Genomic DNA, 22,289 nt, shown 5'->3' on the forward strand with positions numbered 1-22,289 from the left:
GATTAAAGAATCTTTTATTCTTCAACAGATACAAATCTGGCCATGATTTATCACACATTTTTATATAACCACACAGCAGCTTTGGTTGAATTATTACGCTACCCCAACTTTGCTGGATCTCCCTCTCTGCTTTCCTTCTCTTTTTTGCAATGAGGAGACAGCTGAACAAATATTATCTCAGAATTTTACCGTCCTAGCTGGCACCTGACCATTTCCAGGGCTTGTTTATATCTCTTCACTCCACACTGAGCCTGTAAATGTTCAGTCCTGCATTGCCTCAGTGAGACAAACCCGAGCACAATGGCTTGCAAGAACAGACATGCCTTCCTTCACTTGCCTGCCCTGCCAATGCCTTCAGACGCGGTGTATGAAACCAGGCAGAGTCACCTACTCAGAATAGGGAGAGACCATTTCAGAAACCAGTGGGCAGTTGTTCTCATGTAAAGAACAGTTCATCCAAGCTTCTGAAAACTTCATAGGTTTGTTCTACGCATTTCACCTCTCACTCTTCGCCCCTCAATGCACTTATTTTCTTTGAGATAAATGGTAGCTAATAGAATTTATCAAATCTTTCTGCAATTTCACTTCTTTGTCCACTGTGCAACCTACAGCTTTGAAAAAGGACACCAAATCCAAAGGAAGCAATGTGAACACCCAATAACCCACAAGCACAGAAACATGAGTACTGCATGATGTAAGGACAGATTTCAAACAGGAGCTAAACACAACCTGACAGGAAAGCCTGGCATGTATGGGGCTGGAGCACCTCTCCTATGAGGACAGGCTGAGAGAGTTGGGGTTGTTAAGCCTGGAGAAGAAAAGGCTCCAAGGAGACCTTAGAGCAGCATTCCAGTACCTGAAGGGACCTACAGGAAAGCTGGAGAGGGACTGTTTACAAGGGCATGGAGTGATAGGACAAGGGGGAATGGCCTTAAACTGAGGGTAGATTGAGATTAGACATTTGGAAGAAATTCTTTACTGCAAATGTGGCGAGACACTGGAACAGGTTGCCCAGAGAAGCTGTGAATGCCCCCTCCCTGGAAGTGTTCAAGGCCAGGTTGGATGGGGCTTTGGGCAACATGGTCTAGTGGAGGGTGTCCCTGCCCATGGCAGGGGGCTTGGAATTAGGGACCTTCAAGATCACCTTCCAACCCAAAACGTTCTATGATTCTATGATATTAGGTACAACTTCTTTCCTGAAACTATTCTCATTTTACTTGGTTTTGTGTCCATCCTCTTTCAGAGTTTCAGGAAACACAGCAAGCTGGGAGATGAGCTAGATGACCTAAAAAGTCTTTTTCATTTTTTGTCTATGAACTTAGATCTTAATAACTCACAGTCCTGAGTTTGAGGCAGCTTAGCACTAACCTTTCCCTCTCAGTTTGCCAATCCCCTCAAGACAATTCTAATTCGTACTGAGGGCAAGAAGTTAGGAAAATTGAAGTGCATGGAATTCATTCAACTAATAAAAAGAACATTGTGAAACATTACCTAATTGTTTAGTAATGTTTTTATGCATTGTCTAAATTTGGGCTTGAAAAGGCCTTCAGCTTAATAGAGATATGAACAGATCCTAAATACTGAATGTACAGGCTTTTTAATGACATGGGGTGTTTAGTTCCCTCCCCTACTCCCCTCTAAATAGAGGAGGGCAAACAGACATTCAGAAAATGAAGCATCTATATAAATGAAGCAGTATAGCAAACAGTTACTCACAAATCTTAACATAAATATACAAAGTCTTTTATATACTGACATTTCCATATATAGTATTACTTTCTCTTTTTGTTAATCTAAATAAAATGTTACCTTCTGCCACTTGTTACAGAAAAACTTTTCACTTACACTCTTTACTTATACTTTCAGTAATTGTAAAGAAGAACTTTAAAAAGAATAGCAGCCTTCCTTTCTATACTCAAGTGCAGCACTTTAGACATTTTAAAATCCTCTAGAAGTCCTCTCCCTGAAAATTCATCATCCATGAAGAGATAGCTTCATGGATATGAAATATAGTACTTTGGCTATCTCCAAGCATGAAGTGAACTAATGCACAATTCTCTATCCTGTGAAAGTAGACCCATATAGGTCTAAATATACTTTTATGTAATAGCATGTAATATGTAATAGCCCAGAATACTTTATGTAATAGCCCAGAATGAAACTTAAGTCAAACATTGTTTTTTGCCCTTATGCTTACAACTGTGGTAACCCTGGGCAACTAACCTTGACCTCTCTCTTTGAGGGCCTACAGAATGACCAGAACATCCTTTCCTGTCCATAAGGTAAAGATGTGTCAGGGATCAAAAGGGAATTTCATCCTCCACCCTAGATATTTTTTCCATTCAGTTTTCTGAGCAACACCATAATATACTTCCTTTTAAATCCCTCACTCAAAATCTAGCGTGAAATCCTGCCTACCAATCTGTCTCCTTAGAAGATTTAATCAAGCAGCCTTTGGATCCTGTCAGAATTGCCCTTGCACACATTAAAACGAGAAAGATATTAAACAAAGTGAAATTCTTATAAATACAGACAGCTGGAGTTTGAAAATGTATCTGAGTTACTGCAAAACTGTTAATCAGGAGGCCACTGGGTGGTCCTGAGCAAACATTAAACTCAACTGTACAATGTGCTCCTAATGATCACTGAAGACAGAAATAGGCCATGCATTTATAGGCTGCAAGATCAGTACAATTTTATTATTTATTTCAGACCAAGGGAAAACACATTTTCTTAGTAGAAAAGGTGTCGAGCCACAAAGCCTGTACCAAAAGGTCCTGAATCAGAACCTCCAGTTACACATAAGTACAGTTGCAGGAGTTTAGCTTTAGGGATCCTGGTTTTAATTTTTTAAAAACTTATTATTGCAATCCGAGGAGAGGTGAGGTCAATTTGACCAAACCCTTGCTGGGGACAGAAGTACTGGCGGAAAAGAGGGCTAGAGACTACTACGACCACAACTGGAAGGAGTAAAGAAGTTGCCACTTCTAAAGGGATGTGGTGTGTGCCATGTATCTAGGATTATCTGTTCTGCACTCACAGGCATCCTTCCAACTCACGAGATGAACCTGTAGATCCACTCACCAAAGTACCAGCAAAAAGGGAGATGAACATCCAACTCGGTGTTTAGGGTACTTCAACAGAAGTCAAAAAGACACAGACTGTAAATCCTTGCACTAACCACCTGGCTTCTGTGATGTGCTGGTCAGTTTAACAGCCCATATATTAAGAGTAAAGGAGAAAAAAACCATATATAGTTCCTTGAAATGCAGTAATAATTAAAAAAAGAGCAGCTAAGAGAAAACGTTCAGAAATTAATATGGTCTAGCACTATATCACATCTAAATGGATTCTGTACCATTGCAGTATGGTATCTCTCTCTAAAAAAAAAAAGTGTCTTAACTTACAATCACTTCCAGCTTTCCCTGGACATCGTGCGACTTGATAACCCAATTGACAGACTTTTTACACTTGAGGATAAGTACGACATCTCTGACAAGCTTGGCGCCAGGTTGAGATGGTTTAATGTCAACGATTATATCCACCTGGAAAGTACTGTATGTGGAAAATAGAGAGAAAGTTAGACCAGAATGCCAGAAATTTTCAGCTATCAACCTTCTTCCAATCCATCATGTTTCCACTGTCTGGCCAGCTGATTAAAATGCTGGAGATTATCCCAGGCAACACAACATGTGCAAAACAGATTGTTATTCCACATACGCTTAAATGATTTTGCATAACAATAGAAAAAAAAACTTTTTAGACAAATAATATTTTTGTCTCTTATTTACAAGAAGCATGCTACTCATTTCAGCTATTTAGAGCCGGTTAGTTATATGACTAGCAGTTTGCTTTATGAAGTAAATATTGTTTTCTTATTTCACTGCAACAGTGCCTAAATATAGCTGTTTTAGTTTCCTCTGGCTATAACTGTATTAAAGCCAAAAATAATACCTTAAAAAAGCAAAAAGACAAATTAAGCAGGTTAATAAAAAAAATGCACAATACTATATTGGGGAGTGTCTCTGCCTAGGCAGTTAAATTGTGGAAATTACTTTGCTTAGGATCTTGCGTGTGTTGAGGAATTAAGTCGTCGTATTCAGTTTCCAATACTTCTGGATATATACTTACTTTAAAAAGAAAAGAGAAGAAAACAGATGTCCAGCCTACTGCTTGCTGGAAAATAGATGAACACTATCCAGATTTTCAAGACCTCAGTAAAATAAGTAGACCAAATGGGTTTGTACCCATCAATAATATCTCATTGTGTAAAATATTAATTCAGCAGAAAAATCTTTACTTCCAGATCATCTTATGGGCCAATACGTCATAAGAACATGCTGTTACATCCCCAAGTAACAGGTTTCAACTAATATTCTACATTAAGACTTAGCGTATCTTGGCACCTTCATTTCAACTCCTGCAGTTTTACACATGCCCAGCTCAGCTTCTTTATGTTCCTTTATGTATATAAACTTCGTAAAGATAGCTGTGGATAATACTTAAAATTAAGAATGAAGCAAAAGGAATTTAACTTAGTACTTTTTTTACTTTTAATAACAAAACATTTAAACATTTTGCAGTGTTATCATCTGAAAAACAAATTCCTATTGTACTATCAGCCAAAGCCAAAAGCCCAGAGGGCTTGGAGAGAGGGCTGTCATTGCGTAACACGGCAAGGGACTTAGAATGATGTCGATGCTAAAGAACAGCTCTGCTCAGGATGGGGCTGCAGCTCATGCCACACAGAGGTAGATCATTTGGCCTTACCTACTCCACTTCCACTACATCTCAGCACTTTCTTACTCTCCCAAGGTTGCTAGGCAAGAATATTCTCAGGCTCTACATTCACCATCTTGACACGAGATAATCACCCTTCCTGCAAAGACCCCTCCTCCCACCTCTGTCTCTCTCTGTGATTTCCTCATTAGGGATGGGATGTGCTCAAATGTAACTGCATGAGGAGCACAGTTGCACAATACTGGATAACCAGTGTCTGCAGTACACAGACAGGATTTTATTTCTACCTTCTCTCTCATGAAATTGTACTTTTCTTCTTGTAAAAGGGAAAACCATTTAAGCGTCCTAGCAAATTTCTGTTCTAGCAACCACAATCAGCACTTATGAAGAGCTTTTCCAGCTATGACTATCTGAAGCAAACCCCATTCATGTACTCCCACTAAGACCTAGGAGAGACCAGCAAAGGGTGAATGTTTTATATGTCTTACCTCCCAAGTTTACAGTACTTTTCACAATTTAGATAATACTCATAACATGCACAGAGAGTTATTTTCCCTAACCACTAGTTATAAACTTTTTTGGTCAGTGGACCACTGTCAGCCCTTAACATTTCTTGCAATTATCAAACTATGCCTTAAACTCCACTGGAAACTTGACAGAAAATATTGTTATGATTCTGCAGACCAACTGTGGAACAATTACCATGGACTGCAGATGACTTGTGACCTCTGGACCTCTGTTTGGGAGCCACTGCCCTAGGCCTTGTTGTCAGTCATCCCTACCTGTGACAGGTCAAGATTACTTCTACCTTCTCTCTCATATCCTCATACAGCGGCCCCATCTTAAACCCTGCCTGTCAGATATTGCCCTTATTCATATTCCCTTATTCACCCTACTCTTGGAAAAATTTGACTGATTGAGCAAGAAGGGGCACAGGATACAGTCCACAAAAAATTGTGCTTTACAGTCTTGTCCAGAAAAATCCTGGGATAGTGAAGCAGAATCCAAAATCTTTACATACTGAAGAACTAATTTCTATCTAAGGCAAAGTACTAAGGTCCAACCTCTTCGTACAAGGGTGAAATGGCTACTTTTATTTGATTTTTCAATAGACAAGTAAAATCTCTAGCTGTGATTTCAAACAGATTTAGTCTATTTAGATGATACTTTACCTGTGTGGATTGGAATTAGGAGTGATTAGTTCAATGATATGAACTTCTCTTTCTCGGACTAAGTTAGACATAAGGCACCCCTCTGCTGTTTTTGGTTGTAGGTATCCCGCGAGGTAATTTAAAGAGAGAAAATTCTTTTCTATGTTGCATGAGGGAGGAAAAACTTGATCTGGAGGAGAAAAAGAAAAGAAAATACATGCACCTTTATACATAGACGTCAGCTTACATGAATGTATGTACTTCATCTACTTCAGTACGGCACTATATTTTATGACATAGGTCTTTAGGCTAAAAGGTATTATCTATTGTCTATCACAAGCACCTATGACAAATCAACATAATATTGAAAAGGAGATCACTGTTGCAGTAACACAGCACATCTGTGATGTAAAATACGTACTTCTAAACTGAACAGTTTCTATTTACAGACTTAAATATTTAATGAAAGAAAATCCCTACAAAGAGAAATCTGAAAACAATACTAAAGCAAAATATCTGAGCATTTTTCAAATGAATAAAATACATTTAATTTGTTCCCTGCACCTTAAAAAAAAATTTCTTTCTTTTGAAATTAACTCATAGAAAACTTCTGTTATCATTTCCTTCTCCTTTTAGAAAATGTTTTATTCTTGTTATTATAAACTTACCACATTGAAAAGATCACAGCAAGTATTTTCCATTTTCTTACTAAATATATTTTCCTATATATTGTGTAGTCAGAGTCAGTGTTGTCTAGAAATAATGCAGTTCTCTTGTGCACAGAAAATTGAACATAGCAAGAAATGGATGAAATCAGTTGTTGATATTAAGGAAGTCTGACCATAATATCCATAACTGAAATTATGAAATTCTAGAGTAGATATTCAATCTCTCCTTTTGTTTTAACTGCCTAGCTGATCACAAGCATTAACTAGTGTAAAATGCAAAACAAAACCCAGTCATTTCGTATGAAGTTCTCCTGCACAGCCTACATTGCTGTGCCCCAAGAAGCAGTATTTCCACTGAAAAACAGGAATACTTTATTTCTGAGATAGCTTTACATATGAATTGTCATAACACACAGAAGGACTAAGTATCATGATCAAAGACACAAAGTCCTGTAAGAATGTAATTCCAAATGTCTGGCTCTTTGACCTTGGCTTTACAAAGAAGGCTTTCCTGTTAAGATCAGTAGCAAGATAGAAAAAAGAGAAGAAAAAAAAGAAACATAATGCATTATGTGTGCAAAACTGTGGACGAACTCTTAACAGCTGAGACCACAGTTAGCATTTGCTCCCTACGTAAGAGCTGAAATGTCACCCTTGAAGCGCATTTGTGTGTGGTACACAACTTTGCAGGGAGACCAGAGACTCCTGTGACCCTGGCCGCTGCGGAAACAATTAGGGAGTTTCTTCTCCTGATCTTATACAAAGTAGTCTTTGAGTATTAACCTTGCTGCTTTCCCTATAGAATCTATGAAAGCTGTATGAGGCTGTAACTATTCATACTGCCCAGCAAAGCACTCCTCTAACATCTGGTACGTGCCCTGCCAGATTAGCCTTGAATGCAGCTGCAGTTCTGCCAGCTCCTCCCACAACAGCAGAGAATGGAAAACGATCCCAAATAGTCTACACTGAGCTTGATTTTATATATATATATATATACACACACACACAGATGGAGATACTAGTTATTTGCTTCTCAGCTTCCACACAACAGAATTCAAGCCATAAAAGAACAGCCTATGAGTAGCTTGTGGATAATTACCACACATGCGATCATTTGCCATTGCAAAGAACTCAGTTCCTGCTCCTGGCACTTCCATTAAACGTCTCTGGAGCTCTCAAGAACTGTGCTGGTGGCAGTGAGAGCAGCGGAGGTTCCCCAGCCTGGGCCTCCGCTCGATAGCACGCTTTTCCTCTGCAGCAAATTTTAACTCTGTCACTGGCAGCTTGACGTACACATTTACTTCCCCCCTTCACCAAAACCTGTTTACTCTCATCCACACCAGTTACCAAGATCTGGGCTGGAACAGAAAAGAAGAGGGGATCCATTTCATCTTTCCTCACTCACTACACTTCTTTTGTAGTTTCAGGACTGTCTGCTTTGGAAAGGGACTGCAGGTGCCTGCAATCAATTAAAAACCTTACTAAACCAGCCAGCAAACACTCACTTTATGGACCCTGTGCCTCTCTAATCTCCACAGACTTCCAATATGGGATCAGACGTTGAGGTTCACCTGTAATACCCTCAGCACAGGGTCTCCAGCCAGCGCTCCCAGTGTCAGGGGCCCGGCTTGCCAGACAGCACGCAGTGGAGCTTGCACAGCAGCTGGCAGCCGCCTTCCCCTCCGGCATGTGCCAGGCTGCTCGGGTGAAGACGGAGGATTGCACACTGGGATCTGTAGTTTCTGTAGGCAGCATCTCCATTTTACAGATGAGGACAGACATCGTCTGCTCTATTCTGCACAAATTAGGCGTCATCCACAGGTTCCTGGCTAAATTGGTTAAAATCTGAGTATTCCAGCTTAAAGTCATGAGGAGGTTTTTTGGAAAATGAGCACCATTAATTAGGTGTCACTCTCCAAGACAGGCACCCTGGGCAGCAGCAGTTTGATTCAGCAATAAAAATCCCACCCAAGCAGAGCTTGCTTTTCAAAGTCTGAGCTGGGGATAAGTGAGGCCTTTGGGATTTTTTCTCAGCCGCTCTGATGGCAGGGCTTTTTCATGTGTAATTTGCAGTTTTACTAGCCCTGAGCACAATGGAGATCAGAACCTCGACTGACATTTAATGGCAGGGTATAAAGGGCTGCAGGGGTCTCTGGAGGGAGGGGGAAACCCCTGGCAGTGCCCACCCCCCCAGCAGGACACACAGCTAAAGCCTGACACAACACAATCATCTACCAGTATTAAACCAGGCAAGTCTGATGTGCAGGATATGTGCACTAGTGTGTACAGGCTACAAATTCAGAGTCAGGACTGAAGCTTCAGCTTCTGCCAGGACGGGAGCACAGTGTTACCATCTGTAAACAGACTGTACATTTTCCAGCCTAGTTATTGTTATGGTTGACTTTTTTTTTTTCTTCTTACTTAGCTAAGAAATGTGTTGAAATTAGGCTCCCTCCAGGCTAGCACATCTGCCCTGGATTTACACTGGTGGTACTGGAGGCATTAGGTAACATTTAGCTAACTGGTAAGTCTTCCTGACTTGTACAATTGTATCTTATTGAAGCATGAGGAATTCAACTGACTTCCGCTGAAAAACGCATGCTAGGATCACTTTCACCATGAGCAGTCCTGCTTTCTAGAATCTGACAGTGATTATCACGGCAATCACTCTGCCATCTTCACTACACAAATCAAAGCAAGAGCAAGAACCCCACTTCTTGTGCTCCCTTCCTCCCAACCCTCACTCTGGCCCCTTTAAGTTCTCACCGTGCTCACCATCCCTGCACTCTTTGACCAGCCACACTTTGGAATCGACAGGATTCAGATGCACTTGGCCCTGACCCAGTTTGCTAGCTCACTCAGCTGCCTTTCACTTGCAGTTTCAAAAGTGATTTCAGAGACCCATGGCATCAGAACCAGTTTTACTCTATGAAAGATCATCCTTCAGACCTTTTTGTCCCCTGGCTTGCATTTTCTGTTGCTGTATTCAGCTACAGCCTCAACTTCTAAAATATTCTATCTTCCAGTTTCAGGTTTTTCTAACTTGAGTGAAGCTGAAATGTAGACAGTTACACAAATACTGCCATTAAATTCTATATGGGTCATGTAGCAAGAACTACTTCATATGACCAACCTATAGATGATGAGTAATACTGGCTGTGATTCACAGACTGACAGCTGAGTGTACCTGACTAAATCCCTTGAGAAATGTGAGTTTTGTATGAAAAGCCTGAAACGTCCATCAGCACATGCTGTGGTTTGTGGAATCCAGCTATTCCATTGGTCACTCTCCAGAGAAGCAGACCAGGTTCGCGTCCCACGTGGTTTCCATAGAACTCCTCGCATGACTGCTGCAGTTCAAGAACTGACCCTCTCCCCACCCCTGAACACATGCACAACCCCCTCACATACACCCATACTCATTCTTCTGCCAAGAATTTAACTCAAAATCAAATATGGTTACAGCTGAGCTAGTTTGTAGGAGCCTTCTCAGAAACTGTCTGTTTTGGTTGCCTGCCAAGTTCCATTTTGTGTACTTAGTCCTAATTAAATTGTGTTTTAACACATTCTAAAGATGATGCAAAGCTCTCCCATTTAGCTGCTTAGTTTGACTGGAGATATGCAAATCAACAAAATTTTATCTGGGTTTTTTTGACATATCTAATGAAATGTTCATCTTTGCAACGCAGAGACCACTACTCCCATGTATAAGTTCCAAGAGCACTTTAATAAGCTAATAAATATATTTCTGAATGACTTTCTGGCATTAAAATCCAAGACTGGTGCCAAGTAGAACAAAAAATCACGCAGGGGAATCCTGTACAGATTTGGCAGGATTTGGATAAAACCAACACAGGCATGTTCCGATTTTGGGGGGCAAGCCTCATGCTTTAGGAAATCAAATGATCAGATACAGGTGGTTAGCAAAGAATGTTTTCTCCACAGAAGGTTTTGGGGTTTGTTTTTTTTTTTTTTTTTGTGGCCAAGTAGTTCAGCTATGCAGGAGTTTCTCTAGAAATATTGCTGAAGTACTACTAAATTAGGCTGCTAGTGCTAGTAAATGCTGAGCCCACCAGTACTCGTTGGATGTGGTAAAACGTTCTATTGATTTCTACTTTTCCCTATCACTGAACTTCCTGAGACACAACAATTAGTTTCAAAATATCTGGACCACTAGCTGTAATGCAAATCGGTCCAGTTCACTTTTACCAGCCTTTATTCTTGCTGCTTTTGGTTTAGCCTAAACCTTGATGTTTGCTTTAGCCTGAAATTGGATGACACCTTCCAAGAACAAAAAAACAAAAGAGTGAATCGCAAGTCATTAGGTAAAGAACACTACAGCTTAAAACATCCCATACCTGAGAAAAAGGAAGTTTCACTTCCAATCATCCTGCACAATAGAGGAAAATCTGCTCTCCCTGCAAAGTTCCTTTTACTAACTATCTATTTTCCAGAAAATGAACTTGAAGAGATACAAGCAGGGGATAAATCCTACTGAACCGACTGCCATACAGAACATAGTGAAGAGCTGTGGCTCTTGTGTTATCCATGGTTTATGACCAGCTCCAGTGGAACTTCCCTGCAGAAGACATCCAGCCAGCTGAGGGAAAGAATGAGCCAGAAGGTGCTGCAGAGGTTCGTATCGTTAAGTTGTTCCAGCAGTGCTCAGGTACAGAGCTACAGCCCAAATCTGACCCCAATATGGGCCTGTGAAATCCCTGACAAGCTGGAGTCCTCTCCTAACTGCCCCAGGCCACCTGATGAATTTGGTACGTGGCTCACTGGGACAGGAAATCTTGTTCCTTGGGATGAAAATACACAAGGACATCAGACTGAGGCAACTTATCTTGGTGAGGAAAGCAGTAATTCTTTGCCCAAAGTAGTCTGGATCCTTATACAAGCAAATACTGAACAAAAAAATGTAACTCAGGTCTTTCTAGAAGTTACCCCCTACCTCAGGTTCTCTACTTCAGTCCTTAAGATGAAGACACCCAAACAATTGACATGAGTAGTTTATTCCTTTTAAAAGGTGAAGCTTTGACTCTTGTAAGATTCTGACCAATTGCATCCACATTTATAAGCATAAAATTACGGCACCAGAATCCATTAAAAGTTGCTGAAATTCAAGGTCTGGTCATTAAACTGGCTCTTATTTCTCTGTCTTCCCCTTTCATATCACATTGCTTGGAAAATGAGAGGTATGTTTAAAGATTAAAATAAAAAATGTGCAAGAATACTACAGCAAGACTTATTCTCACCATCTAGAAGTGCCTATCAATTATGTTGGTTTTACCTTCTCCTACTTTAATATAGATGTTTCTTGATATTTTGAGTTCAGTGAAAGATGTTACTGCTCCATATTCCTTCTGGGCCCACTGTAGCAGATGTTCATTTTTCTCAGGAAAAAGCTTTTCTTCTGTTTCTGCTGACAAGGAGAAATTTCCCTTCTCAAACTGAACAACGGAACCTAAAGACACCTGATGGGAATAAAAACATGGTTTTAATGTGGTGCATTTATCTGCACAGACAGGTAGCATGTTTAAGCAATGTAATTTGTCACACCCAAATGCATTCACTGAAGGTCATTACGGCTTATTTCCAACAATGCCCAAGCTTCACGTGTTTTAACATCTGCATGATAATTCCTTTTTCAGAGATGTTTTCAAAAAACAAAGCACCCATCAGCCCAGCTGGGGTGCATGTGGCAGCTGACTTAATGGCAGGCTCTGAGTCACTCTCCAAAGTCGTACTGCTGCAGAAGTGCTACAGCAGTGCTGCAAGGGGAGGGCTGGAAGACAAGAAGAAAACTAAGACAGGGGAGAGTAAGAACATGGTCTGAGGAACTGAAGGGAGAGAAGGATGTGAAGCTCAATAAAACTGGGAACTACTGAAGTAACTCCCAAATCACAAAGAACACGAGTCCAAGCTCAGTGACAGATAGACGCCAACAGAGAAAGACAGAGTAAGGAAAGAGAAAGGGAAGATACTTACTGTTGCTTTATTTACAAGAAGCAAGGATATGCTTTAACACATAAAACAGATGAGAAAAAAACCTTATAAATAGGTTACATTAACCCAGGTCTTCACTGGAAAAACAAAAATGTTGTTTAAAATAGTCCAAACAGAAAAACACTAAGTGAAAGTGTAATGGGTTCTGTGGGAAAGCCTAAGATTTTCAAATACAACCTCATTGGGGTGGCAATAGTATCATTCAAGAAAAGGCAGCAGCACAGGGTCAGACTCTCCTTCAGTTTGGGACCTGCTTCAACCTGTGTTGGTCCTGAGAGATAAACAAGTCATGCCAGATCTACTGCAAAGCAAGATCTTCCTGACAGCAACCTTTTGGCTCTCCTGTCCCTGCAGAGGGATGTGGCCAGCACTTCCAGAACCTTTGTCAGCTCTCAAGAGATCCCTATAGCAAGTGAGGAAAGAGGAGGATTCCTTCATCTGCCCAACCTCAGGAGCCACCATCCATCTATTTCTCTGTCTCTTCCTTCAAGGTGCTTGAGGACTGGGACCTGCATGCCCTACCCAGGCTGGTCCTTCCATGCACACTTTCACCAAGATCTAAAGCATGAAGTCAAGAATAACATGTGCTTGAGTGAAAAAGCACAGCAAGATGAATAAGCTTTCAGGTTTGAACTCATCACTGAAGCTTTGTTGAACATGTTCCCTGCAGTAGCGTGTAAGCAGTGCTTGCCCAGATAGAACACACAGTCCCTACCTCCAGACTGCTGTGGTAGAGAAGACTTCAGGAAAGTACCGCCGTTTTCTTGTGCTCTCCCCAGAGCAGCCTCAGAAGAAGTCTGAGTCACTCTGCTGCTCTCCTCCCCCTTCCCTTTCCCTGTCTTTCTGCTAACCCAGATTTCTTTGCTAGAACAAAAGAAGTTGTGTGGAGGGCTTTTTTTGGTTTGTGGTTTGGTTTTTTTTTTACTCCAACTGAAAAATCTAAAACTACTAATGATGATGACCGGGACGGTGAAAAATACATCATAACAATTTCTAACCTATCCTATTATTTGCACACTATAGCAGGTTAATGGTCCTAAGTATCTCTCTAACCTTTTAAACAACAAAATACATCAATAGTAATTATTTAACAGAGATTATCTCAAGTCAGGTTCCGATTACAGAAATTAACTAAGAGCAACTAACCATTACCTTCCCTGAAGCTATTGTTCCCAGCACTATTTCAGGATGTTATATATCGGTTTGTTTAGCACCTACAACTATTTGTCAAAGTAGACACATAAATTATACCCTCTGGCACACAAAGAATTTCCAAGTTCTTCCCCATGCCTCCAGCTATTACGTTAGCATTTATTATGCACATATCACATACTCTCCTCTAAGAGAAGGCCCATGTACTTCAGAGTTCAATTTGACCATACCTGTCACAAAAAACCAGCTTAGAAATCTTTTTGCCAGAATAGTTTTTGAAGTTTAAACTAATAGTTTCAATTCTGAATGATTTTATCTGTTTTCATATGACTACCACAACACATTTCCTTTAAATTAAAAAAGTCTTTATTTAGCGTAACACAGAATACACCATATTCTCCCAATACTCTCATACTTCTCAAATAAGAAAGCAAACTCTAGCATTTGAGAAAATCCACTGCTCCCAAATCCACAATAGTAGGAAGAGAGAGCATCACAGTTATCTTTAAAACATATTTAGCCAGTAGCATTCATTTCGTACTTCTGCCACTTAGATGCAGCTACACCATGGACTGGTTTTATGGGGCATCTCTACAATGCTCCTAACACATTAGATTTTATAGCGTGCACAGTATCGTAGGATGACACTGACATCCTGCAGAGATGTCAGCACAAGACAGGTCATGCAGGTACCGCATACAGAGCGCCTCTTAGCAAAGCTGTCATATCTGAGACATGTGGGACATCTTTGCAGAGCCCTGGCCCAACTAGAAAAATCTCCCATGTCTAAAAATTGCAGGATTTAGGGACTTGGTTAAACAGTTATTATTTTGCAGAGATATTGAATAGATGTTGACATTCCACTTTCAGGAACTCAACTACCACCAAAATACTATAGTTTATCCAGTAAGTACAGCAATTGCTTTTCATTTACACTATTTCACAATGTTTCCAGTATTTTTTATGGTCAGTATGAGAGTAAAGAAGTATCAGTGTAACCTTTTAAGACATTTGAGGAAAGCGTGAGAGAAAGTATTATTCCTTATACTGACCAAAGAAATGCATTAGCTTGCAATAATGCATTTTCACTGTATTTTTCATTTGATATTTGAGATATTTAAATGTCTGCTATCACAACAGCTTTCTTCCTCAGAATACACTTGGTTTTCCATTTATTACTAATTAAAACTTGAAAACCTTCTGCATCATCCTGCGACATAACAAATGTCTTCCTGCACAACAGATCCTATCAATGAACCCCAGAGTTACTGAGTCCTGCTAGGGAGGAACTGACAGACAGAAAGCAGAGCAACTAAAAAGTCTGGCACAAGCATCCTCACTAAATGATCATACAGTAAACATCTTTAAATAAACATGAAGCTTATAAGAATTTATTTTTTTAAATCAGATAAAGTCTATTTCAAATGCTGGTTCCACTACCAGTTTTTAGAAAGGAGTGCAGAGTTTTGTGCCTGCCAATGTTGGGATTTTTACTACACGGACCTAAGGCAAGGTTAAGTGAGCCAAGCACGTTATTTTTTCTGGAAGGAATTCAACAGACTCTTCCAAAAAAGGCAACCATCACTGTTTCAACACCTGCCTTAAACTTTAACTACTTACTCTTCAGAACAAACCAAAAGCAGCTCTAACGTACTTGGGATAAGCCAGAGCATTAAAACCAAAGAATGTTTTAAGTATTTGGGAATATATCAACAATTTTTATCTGAACACTCATTACCCAGCCGACTGCGTGATTAAGAAACTGCTGCCACATACACTTTTATCTCCTCACTTCATCTCCTTCAGTGGTTACTTTCAGAGGTTGCAGAGTGGAAAAAGTGCCCGCACTCTATTTCTTCCTGTTGTTCTGAGGACATTAAAAGTGACTGCACCAGATACATCCTCTGCTGCTGAGTTCACCTACATGCCAAGTCACATTTCTGAGGCTAAATGAGGAAACTTCCAAGCCTGATGTGGAAAATCAGTTTGCAAGACCAAAAGATACTGGCCGCGGCCACTAACCACAGCAAGGACCACAGTTCAAAGGGTCTTCTGCAGGCAGAGGAAACAAGGCTCAAGTACAGCACTTTGAATATTTGCTACCAAAACCCGAGTATTCTATCAAAGATCAAAACATGTTTAGGAACATATTTTGATTACACACACTACTACCCCACTGACCATTGGGGAAATAGGGACTGTAATTTTCCTTGCACTGTACAGAGGCAAGGAAACATATACCCCTCATGCTGGAAAGGAAAAAAAAAAAAAACCCCAAAAACTCTTATATGTCCCTTAAGAAAACCTTCCAGTCTTACAAGAACTGCCCTTGCAAGGCTGCCATGGTAGTTCAGGACATCAGCTACCTGGCAGAAGTGCCAAATGGTGTAAGTTACTATTCCCCAGAAGGAACAACTCTCAGAATCAACCCTGGGTCATCTCAAATATATACGCTGGTGAGCGTGAACACTGCACACACTCAAAACAGTGTCTTCTGTTTCTTATTTTACCTATTTCCTTCTCTCCTTTTAAATGCTTATTGCCTTTTTTTTTTTCTTTGAACCTGATCCAGGGGGGATATTTACTTTGCTTTATGACATTTTAAGTATTTAGCGTAGTTACAATTCAGAACTCCCAAGAAGGAAGCAAGTTCAAAATTTAGCCTTCAGGGAGAGGAAAGCACCTTTGGGAGATGACTCACAATACAAAGTTAAGTGTCCACAGCTACACAGCATGAACTAATTCCTCCCCCAACAGCTACACCACTACCCACCAAGGCCCCTCCACCACAAGTAACCAAAATCACCCATAAAGCCAAGACTGAGACAAATATACTAGCCGAAGAAAAGCAGCATCTTTCATGTTTTCATCTGAGCTATACAGTGTCAGACCTGCGGCAGACTGCGTGGGAGAGGAGTAAACCTGCTCAGAATAAAATCAAAAAACTTCATCCAACTTTCAGAAGAGCGCACATGGGGTTCAGACTCCGCTGGTGTTTTTTGATAATGTACTTTGATGTGCTTTGGTCCCCTTACAGAGGAAAAATAAAACCATGGATGGAGAAATATCAGGTATTTGGAAACTCAAAAAATTATATCCTTTGGTGTTCATAAATCCACATACAACATACCATAATCACCAAGAGAACAATTCTCTTTGGTAAGTGACTAAGAAACACGCTGCTTTTGAAATGACATGCAAAATTTGTGAATCATCTATCAGCTTTGCATAGTCCCTACCAGCCACAGAGGTGAGATGTTTTCAGGCAGTAGTAAAATTTTTCAGTTTAGTGCTCTCAAGACCACTTACAGTCATCACAAAATTCCACTTCCAGTTTTCACATTTTGTGAAAACAAACACATAAAAGAAGCAGCATTATCTTAATTACATTTTAGATTTTAATTCTCCTTCCTAGGAGGTGCTCAGTTCACCAACTACCAGAGATCTTCATAGGAATATTAAGGCTGCTCAACACTTTCTCGGGATGAAAGCAGAACCTCGTGGGATCAGACTCTTGCACATCTTTCTGTATCTAGAAAGAAGATCCTGGGATTTTCCATTAAAGCTGAAACCATGTCAAAGCAAATGTAACTTTCAAAACCCCCACGGAGTAGTTACTAGAATGATAAAAAGGAAACAACAACAAAAAAAATCAGTTTAAAGGGGAAATCTGTTCCCAAAGTTTAGGGCTCAGCAGGGATTTGCTAATTGCAGACAGGTAATTGTCCACTCAATCTACTGGCATCTTAGACTCAACGTAACACTCATTTGATCTGAACAAAATAAGGTAGCAGAGGCTTTTCCAGGGATTCTGTTTCAAGTTGGATTCAATTTAGTGGAAGAAGAGAAGGGGAGAATTAAAGCGTATCTGTGCAACTGCAGCTATAGTTTCCACTGGAATCGATGACTCAGTAACACAACCTGTTGTGATTTATTATCTCTGCGTCACCAACACCAATAGTCTGCCAAAATCCACTGCCTGCTTCTGTAAACTTCCACTAGCTAAACCCCCTGTTTACTGAAGCAAGGAAAGAAGGGAAGGAGTCGTGATCATACAGAAGGGACCATCAAGGTCACCTGTTCCAGGCCCTTCAGCCTCCTGCAAGATGGGTCTGGGAACACACCACAACCACTAACTGCCAGAATGTTACTTCTTTCCTTACTCTTGCAGCCTGGTTTAACTTAAAGCCCAAGTCTTCCTATCAGCCTCCTTTGCTCTGAAAGTGATGGGTCTGGACTCCTAGAGGGACCGTGAGAAGAACGAGTACTTGGGATCAGTCAGTGGCAGCAACAAGAAAGACCAGCATCAGATCCAAGAAGCAGCAGCATCCAGACCTGGCCCATCTGCACTTTCAATGTCAAGTTTTGGTTGGAGCAGTAACCCCTGAAGATAGGATGAAGCTCAAAGAAACAGCAAGCAATAAAGCCTGAGTTTTGAAAGATGGCTTAAATCACTTGGGACAGGAGAAGATCTAGTATGAACTATGCAATACTCTTAGCAAACCAGGCTCCAAAAAAGCGCGGGACTTCAACATCCTAGGAGATGAGAAACTAAGGCACATTGATCCACCTTGCTTCCTCTGAAATTTACTGGCAAGTTAGTATTTTTGAAATATTTCTGCCCAAACCAAAGTGGTTACAGTAAAAGCAGAGGACACCTACGTATCATAAAACTTCCCTATTTTGGGACATCACACTACTGCATATAGACTTTTTTTACTATACACTGCATATTTGCTTCATGCACTACATCTTGCTTCCTAAGCCAAAAATATCGCTTCTCTTCTGTAATGCCTTCATGAAGCAAGCTTTGAATTAAAAAAACCCCAAATCCTAGATATTTAAAGATGTCTTACTAGGGTTACTGTACTCTTAAATTCTCTTTACTAGAGGTGGACAATACATGTTTGAAAGCGATGCACTTACCACCCTGTCATTTTCTGCCATCCATACTTCTGACAAAATCCTTCCACTCTATTGCCAAGAATGCAAGAGCCACCACCATATGTAGCCTGAGGTCTCCCTGATATTTCTGGGAGTAAATCAGTTATGTAGACTTTATAAAAGCAGGATTTTGTAGGGGATGGAATCAGGCCACAGACAACGTCACTAGGGAAATTTACTATTGTGAAAAGTATAATAGGAGTTACTGTTTACTAAACACTGCTTTTAATTAGACACTTAATGTTATTTTCACATTCTTTCAAAAGGCAAGGAAATGGTGTGGGGAGAGGAAGGGGGAATATGAAGTCTGCCAAGTGGAAAAGGGCAACTACAGGATTATTTCCAGCTCCTCAGAAGAAGAATGATGAAGATTTAAAAAAAAAAAAAAAACCAACAAATCTGGGATTCTATAGAAATGTAAACGTCCTTTTAAATTCCTCTTCACACTGTTACACAACACTGAAAATCTACCGCTTTTACTTTGAATAGTGAAAGGTCACTGTTTATACCAAATTTATCACTAGTCATGCATTTCCTATCCTCTCTCACTCTTCTCCTAGCAGAGTACTCTGTTCACATCTGGGTCTGTTTAACCAGTGATTGGAAATTTAGCCTCCTGATTTCCCGTTAAATACTAGGCACAGGAAAACAAATAGCACTTGTTTTTCAGTGAGTTTTGTCAGTCATCCAAAATCTAGTGCAAACCATAGAACAGCCTGTGGTTTGGTGGCAGAGACCCAAAATATGTAAACCATATTTTCATGAAGTGAAAGGCATAAACCAGCTATTGGCTGAAGTAAGAAGAACATGGGTTTTTTTTCTTCTTAGAAATACAGAAATGACTAATAATTAAACTCTTCATTCTATCACTTATTCTTCTTTAGAGCTTTTCTATTTTCTTTTCAAATCTCAAGCCAAGAGCATGTGATCTGGTTTTTTATTTATCATTACTGCTGTTGCTTCCTCCATTTTACTAACTTAACACACACATTCAGTCCTGTTAAAGGGGTTCTTGTGACTAAGGTTATTTGGTTGCATAAGTGCTTTCTCATCAATAACTCCCACTCATTCAACTGCCTGAATAACAACCTCAGAAAGAGCTGAAGCATCACATTTTAAATCAAATATTATATGAAATCACATACGCAGATATTTAAGGGGTTTTTGGATCTATTCTAACAGTGATTTCTGCCAGGAAATCACAAAGGATTGGGTCCATTCTTTCATTGATTTAATTCTCACTACTTTCACTTGCCCAGTAAACAGATTCCTAGGCTATAAAAGCAATTAAGAAAGCTACCAATTCTAAAGAAAAAAAATCACTTCTGAGTAGCACCTATAAAACCCTGTTTCTGGGCAGTTCCATAAAATTTCTGGTTTTCTGCCAAACCACATTCACAATAAACTGCTTTTAGGGAAGGAGAGAAATGACGACTTGATAGAAAGGGAGGAAATTATTTTGTTATAAGAAAACTTAAAAGTAGAATGGTAGGAGAGGTCTGGTAAGGTTTCTTCTGCGAGACTGACCTGTAACAGGATCACAGATAAAAGCATTTTCTACAGGTGTTGCCAAGCTTACGTAAATTGTGATCTGTCATAATCTAACCAGCCTAATCACCAGTGAAGATGTCCTTCACCTTCCTCTCCCACTCTACCTTTCTGATATAATTTTGGCATTTATATCCTGCTGAGGAAAAATAAATACTTAGCGCAGATGCTAAGTATTCTCCTTGCTGAACTGAGCAGAGCTTCCCACCCATGCACTGCTCCTCTGAGTGATGAAGGGGCTGATGGTCCAGCCCAGGAACATTCAGATCAAAAATGCCCATTCCCAAACTGTCGTATTTTTGTGACATGTAACAATATCTAATCAGACTAATATGACTAGCTACATCAGTAATCAAAATGGTGATTTTCATTTACTTAGGCAGAGTTCATGCATTTCAGGTATTTTTGGATTGAAAGGCCATGATACTTAGGTATATTAATTTTTAAGACGATGAGAGTAAACTCAAGACTGACTTTACTAAAATCACAATAATTTTCCCAGCACCACCTACTTAACCCATCAAGATATATATAACCCATGTAGAGTCTGAAAATAATCCTGTCTGTGCCAAATGTGTTGTTAACACCACACTATGTAGTCACCATATATTCACTTTTCTCTAACACGCACAGAAATTTATGTCAGGTTTTTATCAAGATGCTAAAATTTTTTCTTAAGACTATTCACTAGTGTTCTCTCTGGTTTATAGATGGGGGAAGATGTCCCGAGAAGCAAAATGACAATACAATAAGGCAAGACTAGTAAAGAACAACTCCCTCTAGCACCCATGCCCCATCTCAGATGGCTTCCTCCAAAGTACTGGCACTCCATATGCATCACCGTGCTTCCATTCACTGCTATGGGTTTGGAAAAAAAGTCTTCGAAACACGACATTAGAAAAACCCCTTATGTTAACAGAACACCACCTTTGGTTTGGTTGGGGCATGCTATTTAATTTTAATGATAATTTATTCCACTGTGAGGTTTAGCCACCAGTAGACATTTTGCAAAAGTGAAACTATAAGCTGCCTCCATGAAGATAAAGCCACGTGCTGAGTGAAGCTATGTGCATCATGTGATAAAAATAAGTGCAAAATGACATGTATACACCCAATTTGCATTTTTATACTAAAAAAATGTTTATCAAGAAGGTTCCCTCTATAATATAACTATACACCCAAAGGCTAGATTTTCTCCCCCATTCATTTTAAACTTCAGCCCAATGGAGGACCAGGCCCAAGGCAAAAATCCACGCTTGAACTACATGATAGGAACTTAAACTCCAGCCCAACTCAGTAGTACTGTATTTTCCTGGTCTTTTGGGTATGTGCCGACATGAGCTTTCAATCTTTTAATCCTTTCCTTTATTTAAAGGAATCTGGGGCAGCTTAGCTTTAGTGGAAACTTAAACAATGAATTCACAGAGTGAAGGTGGCAAGCCATCTTCCTAATGAAGACACTGAAAACACACAGCCCTGACTCTACCCTCTGCTCCAACACAAACATCATTTAAGCTCAGTTTACATTAGTTTATCCACCTGTAGAGTGGTACTAACAGCACCTTACAGAGTGCTCTGATTCATTATCTGCTCTTATCCTGGATTTACCTTCTTTGTTAGAAATTACCTTGGGTCTTCCAATACAATTAATTTGTATTCATTTACTCAAACACACTTCCCTGTAACAGTTTAAGAACTTTATTATGATGCTTTACATGGAAAAATAATAGCTAGTAAGAAAAAGAAATAAACAGCTAGGACTTCACTAATGGTTACATGATCCTTTAACTACAAACTTTGATCTGGCTCTAGGGATATTGTCTTTATCAGCAGTAAGTCCCAGAAGTTGCCATTTAAACTTCTTTACTTACCTTTCTAGCCAGGGATCAATTAATGAAACAGTGCAATTCATACTTTACATACAGTATAGTAATAAAAGTGTGAATGAATGTGTTGTCTGAAAAATTTGAAGGAGAGGCTGGAAAGCCAATGATTATCCTGCCCAAGGCTTCCATAGAGACAGACACAATAGTTATGACATTCCTATGGTATGTGTGACACAGATTTCTGTTTTGAG

At 39.9% G+C, this 22,289-nt stretch overlaps 1 protein-coding gene across 2 annotated transcripts in view; it reads right to left on the reverse strand.

The window, feature by feature from the left end:
* The window catches only part of TGFBR3 (transforming growth factor beta receptor 3), a 117,903-nt gene that overhangs the window by 23,687 nt on the left and 71,927 nt on the right, over positions 1 to 22,289 (reverse strand). For both annotated transcript variants that reach the window (XM_075759911.1, XM_075759912.1), the window contains exons 5-7: positions 11,853 to 12,036; positions 5,913 to 6,081; positions 3,408 to 3,555 (exon numbers count right to left, since the gene is read on the reverse strand). In XM_075759911.1, the coding sequence (XP_075616026.1) occupies positions 3,408 to 3,555; positions 5,913 to 6,081; positions 11,853 to 12,036 (501 nt within the window). The remainder of the gene's footprint in view (positions 1 to 3,407; positions 3,556 to 5,912; positions 6,082 to 11,852; positions 12,037 to 22,289) is intronic.

The sequence above is a fragment of the Balearica regulorum genome, chromosome 8, assembly GCF_011004875.1.
Source record: "Balearica regulorum gibbericeps isolate bBalReg1 chromosome 8, bBalReg1.pri, whole genome shotgun sequence".
NCBI classification, from domain to species: Eukaryota; Metazoa; Chordata; class Aves; order Gruiformes; family Gruidae; genus Balearica; species Balearica regulorum.